This window comes from Cebus imitator, unplaced genomic scaffold, assembly GCF_001604975.1.
Source record: "Cebus imitator isolate Cc_AM_T3 unplaced genomic scaffold, Cebus_imitator-1.0 Scaffold567, whole genome shotgun sequence".
Classification (NCBI taxonomy): domain Eukaryota; kingdom Metazoa; phylum Chordata; class Mammalia; order Primates; family Cebidae; genus Cebus; species Cebus imitator.
The window spans coordinates 455759-468328 of record NW_016107882.1 but is presented as its reverse complement, the minus strand read 5'-3'; the positions used below and the strand labels follow the sequence as shown (position 1 = coordinate 468328).

General features: G+C 55.4%; 1 protein-coding gene across 1 annotated transcript in view; it reads right to left on the bottom strand.

Moving 5' to 3' along the window:
* Positions 1-12570, bottom strand: part of SLC6A3 (solute carrier family 6 member 3) — a 52847-nt gene that overhangs the window by 8028 nt on the left and 32249 nt on the right. The window contains exons 9-13 of the mRNA XM_017515945.2: positions 12218-12330; positions 9906-10034; positions 9109-9208; positions 6608-6708; positions 2475-2642 (exon numbers count right to left, since the gene is read on the bottom strand). Of these exons, the coding sequence (XP_017371434.1) occupies positions 2475-2642; positions 6608-6708; positions 9109-9208; positions 9906-10034; positions 12218-12330 (611 nt within the window). The remainder of the gene's footprint in view (positions 1-2474; positions 2643-6607; positions 6709-9108; positions 9209-9905; positions 10035-12217; positions 12331-12570) is intronic.

Below are 12570 nucleotides of genomic sequence, written 5' to 3'. Positions count from 1 at the left end.
GCACTGCCAGCACCCCCCCGCCAGCACCCACCGCTGGCTCGCACTGCCAGCACCCCCCCGCCAGCACCCACCGCTGGCTCGCACTGCCAGCACCCACCCGCCAGCACCCACCGCTGGCTCGCACTGCCAGCACCCACCCGCCAGCACCCACCGCTGGCTCACACTGCCAGCACCCACTGCTGGCTCACACTGCCAGCACCCACCCGCCAGCACCCACCGCTGACTCACACTGCCAGCACCCACCCGCCAGCACCCACCGCGGACTCACACTGCCAGCACCCACCCGCCAGCACCCACTGCTGGCTCACACTGCCAGCACCCACCTGCCAGCACCCACTGCAGACTCACACTGCCAGCACCCATCCACCAGCACCCACCACTGACTCACACTGCCAGCACCCACCCGCCAGCACCCACCTGCCAGCACCCACTGTGGACTCACACTGCCAGCACCTGCACCTTCCAGCAGCCTCAACTGCCAATACCCTCACCTGCCAGCACCCCTCACCTGCCACTGCCCACCCGCCAGCGTCCACACCACCTGCGCCCACCACTGACACACTGCCAGTGCCCACACCAACCTGACACCAGTCAGGCCTGGAAGCCGACGTCCTGATGGTCTCCTTAAATGAGCCCTCACTTGAAATAAAACGTGGTCCTTGAGGCTGTTTCTAAGCCACCATATGTGGTGGGCTCTGAGTAAGAAAGTGCCCATGCCCTGGTGGGCAGCCTTGGGGCCACCTGTAGCTGACACATTCCAGGAGCACTTGCCTTTTGTCCCCTGTGGCTCCTGGGAGAGTGACCACTGGGTCTGCCTTCCTTCCACGGCCTGCTGCGGCAGTTCCTGGGGCCTGGACAGTACCAAGTCCTCCCAGAGCAGGTGGTATCTTTGGGGGCTCACACTCGGGGACCTGGATACCTGTGTCTGGATCTCTGAGGCCAGATGACTTCTCTCAGGGACCCCTGGGTGTGGCCCTAGCCCACGTCATCACCACAGTTCCACCTGTACCCGGCCCAGCTGCTGAGGTTTTACTTGGCTTATGCTCAGAGTTTGGCCGTGGGAGGGGTAAGGGTATTGGCTATTCAGGCTTGTTGGGCTGCGGCTGTCATCCAGCTCTGCGCCGACCTTGGCCCCTCCTCCCAAGTCCATCCAGACTCCCAGAGGTGCTGTCTCCCTGCTGGGACCGCCTGGCTGCTCGTTCTTCCCCTGCACTGGGTCCTGGCAGGTCAGTGAGTGGGGGCCTGAGAAGGACTGTCCGCAACAAGGTACCATCAGCTTTCCTGGGGCCACGGCAGCCCCTGAGCCCCTACCACTCCAGAGAAGGGCCACATTCTGTGCTTTGCCTGCACTGGGCCCTGGCCTGCCAGGCTGCTGGACAGACTGGCTCAGTGCCAGCCTGGGGCACCTGCCACGTGTCTGAGCCACATGTGGACCGAAGGTGGACTCCTCGAACGTGGCTGGTGCAGCTATGGGGATTTACTGCCCAGGGCCAAGGCAGTTCTTTCCGAGAAAGACTGGGATTCGAGGGAAGCAGCTCCCAGTGGCTGGCTCTCAGATAAGGGTGACCTTCTTCCAAGGAGGGCGGGTCCTTATCTCTTCCAGGGACCACAGAGCCAGGGTGTTAAATAGGGGGACCCCCATGACTGGTTCATCTGCCTTTCCTCTACACGAAGGAGGCAAAACCAAGAGGAGGAACGGAAGTGCGTGTCAGTGACTCTGCAGAGCTCCCTTCACTGCCTGGGCTCCAGCTGCCCCTGTTCGGCCGAAGTGGGGCTCGGCCCTGGGGGTGCCTAGGTCATGCCTGATTCCACCGCCCTCAGATGGCTGCTGTGTCCACCCCACCACACACTATAGTGTGTAGGCATGCATGCACTCAGTACACACAAACACTTGGACATGCATGAGAGCACAAACCCAGGCACACACACACATGCACACAGAGACACAGCACACAAAGACATGGAGATACAGTGGATGGACACACAGGCACATGCACACATAGACACACACAGACATGAAGATATAGTGGACGCACACACAGGCACGTATGCGCACACAGACACACACAGACAGGTAGATACAGTGGACGGACACACAGGCACATGTAGACACAGACACACACAGACATGAAGATGCAGTGGATGCACACACAGGCACATATGCACACACAGACACACAGGTAGATACAGTGGATGGACACACAGGCACATGCACACGCACACACAGACACAGACACGTGACATACACAAAGACACACACAGGAATGCACATATGGACACCCACACCCATGGACACAGGAGTGCAGCTGGACACACACACACACACAGACACACACACTGTTGTGGTGGCAACATCCAGTCTCCTCCTCTTGGTCACAGATGACCCAGGCAGGTGAGGAATGGGGCCGTGGACACCCATTGAGCCTTCCTGGAGGCCTCACACTCAGGCAAAGGTGCCCTGTCCAAATACCCACCTCTCGAAAGGACCCGGGCAGGCTGCAGAACTTGTAGGTTGCATAGATGGGCACCATAGCCATGGAGGATGTGGCAATGACCCAGCCCAGTGCGTTGGCCCAGTCGGGGAAGATGTAGGCGCCGTAATGGGGGGGCCTGAAGGTCACAATGCTGACCACGACCACGAACTGAAACCAGTGGACACAGAGGTCAGGCAGCTCTCAGCCAGCGGTGCCAGGACAAAGCAAGGATCAGGCAGCACTTCATGGCAGAGGGTCTCTTGGCTCCCACAGCTGTGCACATGCAGACCCCAGCAAGGCCTGCAGACATGGCAGCCGGGCATCCACAGCCTTCTGAGGCATGATCTAGCCTGTCCTACCCTATCTTGTTCTATCCCATCCCATCCCATTCCAACCCACCCCACCCCATCCCATCCCATCCCATCCCATCTCATGCCTTCCTGTTCTAGTCCTTGCTTGAAATCACAACAAAACAAACCTGGCTACTACTCAGTACACTGAATTTATGCTCCAGGTACTGAAGACAGAACTGTGAGCCATGCAGGACAGCCCCAGGGGCATCTGAGCTCCATATCTCTACTCATTCTAGAAGCAAATCTGATAAAGTCACAGAGCTATCTCAGAATACCACCACGAAGGTAATGTGGGGGGGGCGGGGTGGATGCCACTTGGAGGGGAAGCTTCCCACTCTCCGGAGACTTCTCCTGAGGCAGCTCATGCATTTGTTCATCCACTCCACAAAACACACCACCATCTAAAAACAGCCTCCGTGTGCCTACATGTATGCCGCACGCCTGACTGTGTTCCATGTACCCACATGTGGACCACACACCTACATATGTGCCACACACCTGTTCCATGTACATGTGGACAGCACTCCTACATATGTGCTGCACACCTGACTGTGTTCTGTGTACTCACATGTGGACTGCATGCCTACATATGTGCTGAACACCTGTGTTCCATGTACTCACATGTGAACTGCATGTCTACATATGTACTGCACACCTGACTGTGTTCCATGTACCCACATTTGGACTGCATGCCTACATATGTACTTCACACTTGACTGTGTTCCATGTACCACATGTGAACAGCATACCCACATAATGCTGCACACCTGACTGTGCTCTGTGTACCACATGTGGACTGCACGCCAACATATGTGCTGCACACCTGACTGTGCTCTGTGTACCACATGTGGACAGCACGCCTACATATGTGCTGCACACCTGACTCTGTTCTGTGTACCACATGTGGACTGCACGCCTACATATGTGCTGCACACCTGACTGTGTTCTGTGTACTCACATGTGGACTGCATGCTTACATATGTACTGCACTCCTGACTGTTCCGTGTACCACATGTGGACTGCACACCTACATATGTACTGCACACCTGATTGTGTTCCATGTACCCACATGTGGACTGCATGCCTACATATGTACTGCACATCCATGTTCCGTGTACCACATGTGAACAGCACTCCTACATATGTGCTGAACACCTGACTGTGTTCCATGTACCACATGTGGACTGCATGGTGACATATGTGCTGCACACCTGTGTTCCGTGTACATGTGGACAGCACTCCTACATATGTACTGCACACCTGTGTTCCATGTACCACATGTGGACTGCATACCTACATATGTGCTGCACACCTGTGTTCCGTGTACCATGTGGACTGCACGCCTACATATGTACTGCACACCTGTGTTCTGTGTACCATATGTGGACTGCATGCCTATACATGCGCTGCACACCTGGGTCCTTTCCAAGGAGACAAGGAAAGCTCTGATAGATATGGCTTATGAGATATGAGCTTAACATGCAACTTTTTCCAAATTGTCCATTTTTCCTCAATTTCAGAAAAGTTGAACATTCAAGCCTTCTACCCGAAAGCACGTTGGATGCGTGTCTCATACCAGTCTCAGCATCTTCTTCACGTGCTGCCTCGAGCCACCTCTAGGTTTGGAGCTGGGTAGCAAAGGACTGGGAAGAGGTTGGGGTCGGGTCTGTCACGTGACCAAAGCCAGGACAGGCAGCTCTTTGGCAAACAAAGCCAGCGTCCTGGAGCATCTGGGATTAGGGGCTCCTGCCCTGGCTGTGCAGAGAGCCCTGAGCACACTTTAAAGAGCCACGCGTGCCTTCCTAGACACGGCAGTTTTGCATATCGGACATGTAGGTATTGCTGTAATATGTTTTCTTGCATTGTTCAACTTCTTGCTAGACAGCACTTTTCTCAGAAAGACTATGCCTCGAGGTCACAGCCTGCCCACGCGAGTTGCCTTGCTCTGGCATAATTCCCGTTCAGCAGTGCGGCAGCATCATTGGCCACAGAATCATGTCAACAAGCCTGGGGCATGTACACTCCATACAACCAGAGGCCAGCACCTGCCAGAGGGCAGGGGACTGTGCCACAACCCGAAGAAACATACAGTAATACAGACATTGCTTTTCTGCTAAAATTGAAACTTCACAGGATTGCACTGCAATGTTAAATACAAAGTGGCACAGAACAATGAAATTGTCATGTTGCTCTAAGTTGGCAAAATGAAGTCCTGTTTCGTATAGTTTGTAGGTTTATCTACAACTACGAAGTGTGTTTCTGTATGAAGTGCGAAGATTTAGTCTAAGGTCAGTGGAACGTTTTATCTCCTAAGATCAAGGTCAGCCCTCTGGATGTTAAAAGGAGAAACCCGCCCAAGGGGAGCCAATGTCTTTATGCAAAACAGCTCGGTTTCAACTAAACGCTGAACAGTGGGGGGAAGAGGTACTGTGCCAGGCGGGGGAGAGCAGTGGGTGAGTGGGAGGCTGATTTCCCGGGATCTTTCCCCTCTGCTCCAGGCAAGGGGAAGTAGGGGGTGGGCGGGAGGCTGATTTCCCAGGGGGCTGCTTCACTTTCCCCTCTGAACAGCCGTGTACTCTGTGTCCTATTAAAAGACTGCCCCTGAATCCAGGAGGCTTCAATGGGAGCCTCACAGGAGCAGTTAACTGAGCTTGGACTGCTTGTGTGCAGTCACGCCACGCGGCCTGGAGCTCAGATACGGTGGAATTGCTGCAAGATGCGGGTGGGTTCTCTGACACTGTCGAGCTCCTCTGGGATAGGGCCTGTCTCTCATCTCTTTCCTGCACCCCAGGCACCCGCCCTTGGGTGCTCAGACCCCTCTGCTTGCAACTACAGGGCTGTCCCACCTGCTGTGTGCAGGTGACGAGGGGTCTCCACACACACAGGCCCTGCTGACCCTAGGACCAGCCCTTGGTCCATGAGAGGGTGCAGCCTGAGTCCCCTGCCCCATTCCAGCCACCTCCTTGTGCCTGCTGGACTCAGGAGGTGCTTCTCTGTGTGAGCAGCTCGCAGGATGTGAGCCTCAGACCTGGACAGCTCTTAGGTGGCCTGTCTGGACCAGGCCGCGCAGTTTTGCTTTAGGAGCCTCCTGGTCTCTGCGGTTTGGCGGAGGAAGCACTGCAGGCAATCCCTAATGAATGGACGGGGCCCCGTTCTGACAAAACTCCATTTACAAATGCGGGCGTCTGAAGGCCTTGCTCAGTGGGCCCTGACTCGGCAGCCCAGCCCAGGGAACAGAAACAAGTGCCTCCTGGACACACTGGTGCTACTGAGTCAGAGGGAGGCCTGCGTGAGCAACGGGACAGCACTGCTGCCCTCAGGGTCTCCAGCACTCGGTGTCCTCTGTCCCTGACGCCCCGGAAGCTCTAACTTCCACCTTGATCCTCATGGCAGAGGTGAATGCATGGCCTGACTCACCTCCAGCCTCCCTCCCAACACAGACGCTTGGCCCAAGTGCAGGACTCTCATGGCCTGTGATAGGGGTCCAAGGCTACCTGGGACCACACGTGAGGTTTCCTGGGTGGGCGTAGAGGGGAAGGTGGAACACCATCAGGAGACGGGCCTGCCCTTCTGGGCCGAGTTCCGAGACCCCCAACTCCAGCCACAGTGGCCTCAGTCTCAAGGCGGTCTTTAGGGGCCCACCCCAGACACTACCCCCAGCCTCCTGTGCACTCAATTTGCTCAATCAACAACCTCATGCAGCCATTGGACCCCAGGGGCAGGTGCCAGAGCGGAGGCAGTGGGCCAATGGGGAAGGGGTAGGCAGGCGAGGTCCCTTACCAGAAGGAAGCAGGGGCTGACCAGCTTCCAGCACAGCCGCCAGTACAGGCTGGGCCGCTGCCCGGTCATCTGCTGGATGTCATCGCTGAACTGCCCGACGCCTGTGGGGAGAAACGGCGGCTTCAGTACCCATCAGGGCAGCACATTCCCCTGATGTTGGACACGCGTGGGGGCCCTCGCTGACCCCGAGTCTCGCCCACTGACCCCAGGCTCCGGCTGCATCCAGCCTCCTGCAGAGGGGGCTGGGCCACACACCAGCCCACTGGGTGCCTTGCAGACGGGTGGGAGCCCGTGTGCCCGCTCCATTCTGGAGATGCACCAGGAAGACCCGTGCCTCAGCGGGAGCTCCCCATGCCCCAGCGACAGCCCCTCGGGTCCTCCTCCCCATCCCACGGCTCTCCCTGTCTCCCTCTGCCACCAGGACTTTTTGTTCACTTAAAAAGTTTGTGGTAAAATACACATAACATAGAACTTACCATTGTAGCCATTTTTATGTGTAGAGTTAATAATGTATTAAGTATTAATACATTCAGATTTTGTGTACCCAACGCCACCACCCATCTACAGAGCTTCTCCATCTTCCCAAAAGGAAATTCTGACCCCACTAAATGCCAATTTCTCCTGATCCCCAGCCCCCACCGAGCCATTGTGCCCTCTGCTTTTTGTCTCAATGAATGTGACTCTCCTGGGAACCTCTGTGAGTGGGGACACAAGACGTGGGGCCTTCTGTGACAGGCTTACTTCCCGTAGAGTGTCCCTGAGGCCATTTGAGCTGCAGCCCGTCAGCATTCCTTTCTTTTTAAGGTCGAATCATATTCTGTCATAAGAATACCATCACTGTGTCTTCAGAAAAGCTACTTCTAGAAATGTAATAAACATTTTTCTCCCCAAAAGCAAGCACCAGCAGTCTGCTTTAGAAATGCATGTTTTCCTTTCAATGGTATTATCTATATTATCTAACTTCTTTTAGGAACTGACCATCAGAAGACCTTAAGAGTGATTTCTCCCCCCACATCTGGCCTGGCCTGTGCAGCCATAGCCTGGTCTGCTGAGATTTGGGGCAAGCCTTGTGGGTGTCCTGTGTTCTGTCAGAAAGAAGCCTCCATGTAGAATCCCCTCTCCACACCCCACCTGGGGATTTGAGCTCGACATGAGAGATGGACTTGGGAGAGAGTGGGGACGCAGACAGGTGAGGCCAGAAGCATCAAAAGGGGGCATCCCCATGGCCCCTCAGGCTCCGGACTCGGCCTCCCACCAGCAGGTCCCAGGGCCCTGCCGGAGCAGGTGGCGTGAACTCCAAGACCTGCAGGACATCGGCGCAGTGGAAGCCTGGTGTATTCCAGCATATCTTATTAGAGCACAGATTTTGTTTCATTTAGATGAGGAGTGCTGGATTCTTCTTTGGAAATATAACACAGAGCTTGGTCTTCTGAGGTGCAGGAAACCAGGGCCAGCTTTTCCCCGCCTCCCATGGTTTCAGAGACCATGGTGCTGGGGTGAATTTGAGGCACTTTCTCCTTCCTCTGTGAAGCTCTAGGTTTTGTTCAGGGGAGATGACAATTAAAGTGATAGATAAAGTATTGATTCCAAGTACCCGTGAAAGCATGAGTTTGATATTTCCTTTTTCTGTAGAACAACACTGAAAAGCAACAACACTAAAAAGAATATTCTCAGGATAGGAGCTAGTTGTCCTATTTGTCTCAAAGCCAGGGTGTTTATCTGGTTATAAATTCCACAGCTCTGAGGCAAAGAAAATGACCCCTCGTATGCAGGCGAGCTAGGTGTCCTCCAAAACTGGGGCTTACACAAAATCAGAGACGTTCAGCTTTGGCTGGAGAGATGCACCTGTTAGGCCTCGTCAGCTACCCTGAAGCCACCTGGCCAGGTGAGCAGAGCCGGCATCACAGCCCCATTTTACAGAAGACAGAACTCAGGGGAGTGGAGGTGGCTTGCCAAGTCAGCATGCAGGGAAAGGGTAGCCCTGGTGCCAGGCTGGGTTCGTTGCTGTTTAAACCACCAGTGGACATTCCAGGACACGGCTGGGGTGGCACAGTGGGCAGGAGCTGTGCCCTGTTGGAGGGCTGCCTGCTGACCCTCAGGCCTGACTGCTCTGGAGCCCTGGTCAGCAGAGAAGACCATGACAGCACCTTTGAAATGCTCTGTGTCACATCCCTGCTGAAACCCCCAGCATGGATCTGATTGTGTTCCCCTATGTGGGGTGGGCTCACTGGTGTCTCTGGCATGGAGGAGGCTGAAGCCACCTGGCTGCTGTGAACACCTCTGACCGCAGTGTGTGTCTTCTTGCTGCCATCCAAGCTAAGCACCTCACTGATCCCATTGAAGGGACCAGTGCCAAGCCTCTCCCCTCTGTGAAGCTGTGATGACCCCAACCCAGGCTACCTGCAGCTGAAAGGCATTTCTTCATGGCGGCTTTGTCAGATGGGGAGTTGCACAGCCACCAAACAAGAGGGCGCCAGCCTGGCTGCCTCTCCTGGACTCACCATAGAACCAGGCCACCCCAATGGCTTCGATGAGCACTCCAAAGAGGATGGACGTGCCGGCGGCGAAATGGTCCAGGAGCGTGAAGACGTAGATGCCGCCCTGGAAGAGAGGGATCCTGTGGACCTGCGGGAAGGCTGTTCCCAAAGGTAAGCCTGGCCTGGGGACACACTGCATACACAAGCTCTGTTTCACTCACTGCAAACTCTGGTTTCAGTTCCTAAAATTCAATCCACATGCAGCTTCTTAGGGCCACCTCTATTACAAAAAAAATAAAATAAAAACGACCTCTCCTTTCCTTTCCTAGGGCTTCACGTGCAATTAGAAACGGAAGCAACCGAATGTGGAAGTTGGCAGTGCCTCCCTTGGAGAGGAGGTGGCCTGAGCTCTCCTACCACATAGATAGAATCTGTCACCCCCAGCGTCCCCCAGTCTCCAAGCCCTAGAGAGAGGCAAGCTTCAGCCTTGGGCGTGTCTGGGAGAGCTGTCCAGGTGCTGAAGTGACTATGGGACTCACACTCCAGGGAGCTGTCCAGGTGCTGAAGTGACCATGGGAAGCACATTCCGGGGAGCTGTCCAGGTGCTGAAGTGACTGGGACCAAGCTCCCGAGGTGCAGTTAACCCTGTGCACTCGTGTGTGTGCATTCGTGTGCGTATGAGTCATTTCCTGGGTGGGTGGGGACGCAGCTTCCTGGAAGCACTGAGGTTCTGTCTGACCCGACAGTCCCAGCCAGGCTGCCCTGTGCCACATGCTAAGGAGGCATAACCAGGAGAAGGCGAAGCCGGCAATGGTACGTACGTTGGTGACGCAGAACAGGGAGAGAAGGAAGGTCGCCAGTACAATGAAGAGCGTGAAGAGCTCACGGTGTCTGTGCAGCAGCTGAAACTCGTCGATGAGCCCGGTGATCACCGACTCCATGCCGCCCATCTGCACACAGAGCACAGGGTCAGGCTGCAGGCTGGGGCACTGCTCACTGCAGCCGGGGCCGAGATCTACTCATCACTCAGTGGACGCACATCCAGGGATGCACATGGAACAGGGGCCGCACAGCTGTCCAGGGTGCAGGATGCCTGGTAGTGAGGACGGCTGTTGGCGAGGGCTTCCCTGGTGGCACAGCCGCAGGAGAGAGGACCCAGAGGGACCGTGCTATGCATGGTAGGGGGGAGCTCAGAGGGACCACGCTATCCACAGAAGGGAGGACCCAGAGGGACCACTCTATCTACAGTAGGGAGGACCCAGAGGGGTCGCTCTATCCATGGTAGGGGTCACCCAACAGGACCACTCTATTTGCAGTAGGAGGGACCCAAAGGGACCACTCTATCCACAGTAGGGAGACCCAGAGGGACCATGCTATCTGCTGTAGGGGAGACCGAGAGGAACCACACTGTCCACAGTAGGGGCTTTGTAGCCTTGTCAACATCTCTGGATGGGTAAGACATGGCATAGCTAAAACACCACCACCCTGTCCACTACTACTGCACAGGCTTGGCTCGGCCAAATTTTCCCAAGCAAGATGATCCCCACATGCAAAGCTTTTGGGTGCACCTGGCCCGGTCACTGGCTACACCTCCCCAGTGGAGCCTCCTGACTCCCAGCATCCTTCTGTGGAATGCCATCCAGGCACCTGACTCCTGCTTAGTGACCTTCTTTGCCTTGCTTAGTCCAGACCCCCCTTCATGCTCCTACATCAGGAACATAAGGTCTGGGGTCAACTCAGGGGCCGTGGCCCAGCTGGGTAGGAGATGAGTAGGGGCTGGATGCATGACCAATATTTACGTGGAAAGGGATTCTGGGTCCCAAGCAGCTGACAGGGAAGAAGGAGCCTGAGAAAGTCCAGCTGGTCCAGGGCTGATCAAGGGCTGGATCCACCACCCCCAGCAGCTGGATGTGCAGAGGCCACACGCAAAGCATTCAGGGCCAGGCCTGGGATCCGTGGGCACCAGGAACTTCTGCTGCCCTCCCCATTCCTTGTGGGGGAGCCAAGGGTTCCAGGGAAAGCCCTGAGACAGGAAGGACCTGCTGTGTGCCCACCAAGGCCCCACCACTCTGGTGTCCTGAGCCAAGTCTTTGGTGGCTGGGGCCCTGTTGCATGTGTGTGCATGCATCTATGCATCTGTGCCTGTGTGTGTGAGTGCATACATGTGTGAGTGCATGCATGTGTGTGCATTTGTGTGTACATGTTTATGTGTGCCCGTGTGTGCATTCGTGTGTGTGCATGCATGTGTGTGCATGTGTGTGCACGTGAGTGCATGCATATATGTACACATTCATGTTTGTATGTGTGCATGCATGTGTGTGCATTCGTGTATGTGTGTGAGTGTGTGTGTGCACATGTGAGTGTATGCATGTGTGTGTGTGCATTCGTGTCTACCTGTGTATGTGCATTTGTGCACATATGTGAGTGCATGCATGTGTATGCACGTGTGAGTGCATGCAATGTATGTGCCCATTTGTGTGTACCTGTGTGTATGTGTGCATGCGTGTGTGCATTGGTGTATGTGTGTGCATGTGTGTGCGTGAGTGCATGCATGTGTGTACGCATTTGTGTACCTGTGTATGTGTGCATGCATGTGTGTGAATTTGTGTGTGTGTGCCTGTGTGTGCACGTGTGGTTGCATGCATGTGTGCCTGTGTGCGCTTGAATGCATGCAAGTGTGTGTGCATTCATGTGTACCTGTGTACGTCTGCATGTGTGTGTGCATTCGTGTGTGTGCATGCATTCATGTATGTGTTCGTGTGTGTGTATGTGCATCTGTGTGTGCATTCGTGTATGTGGGTGCATGTGTGTGCATGTGTGTGCTTGTGCATGCATGTGTGTGCATGCATGCATGTATGTACATGCATATGTCCAGGATCTGTAGGTGGCTCAGGGCGGGTGACATGGGTACCCCAGAGTACAGTGATAAAGGAAAAGTTAAACTCCAGTCACCACTCACCCCAGCCCCAAGAAAGGTCTCCCAAATAATTGTGGGGCTTACTTGAGTCGAGCACAGAGGCCTGGGGGCCGTCCATGAGCCCAGGGATCTTGCCTGACCGTGGGAGGGCAGGGCCCCCTTGGGTGGAAGAAGCCCAAGTGCCAAGGATGGGGCTGGGTGGCACATGTTACTCACGGCACTGTCGATGCCCAGGGTGAGCAGCATGATGAAGAAGACCACGGCCCAGGCCGAGGACAGCGGGAGTGTGGCGATGGCCTCTGGGTAGATGATGAAGATCAGCCCTGGCCCTGAAACCAGAACCCACCCTGCTTTCCACGGAGCTCATGCAGTGTTGTCTCACCCACTCCACCCCCACGCCACCCCACCCCATCCTGAGAGGCCAACACGGCCCACCACAGGCCTGTAAGGACTAGGGCTGGTACAGCCCTGCTGAAAAGCCTCCCTCCTGTGCATCCAGCAGATCCTGGCCTGGGACTCAGGAAAACAGAAACCCAGAACCAATCCGAGGGATTCAGTTCATGCCCACT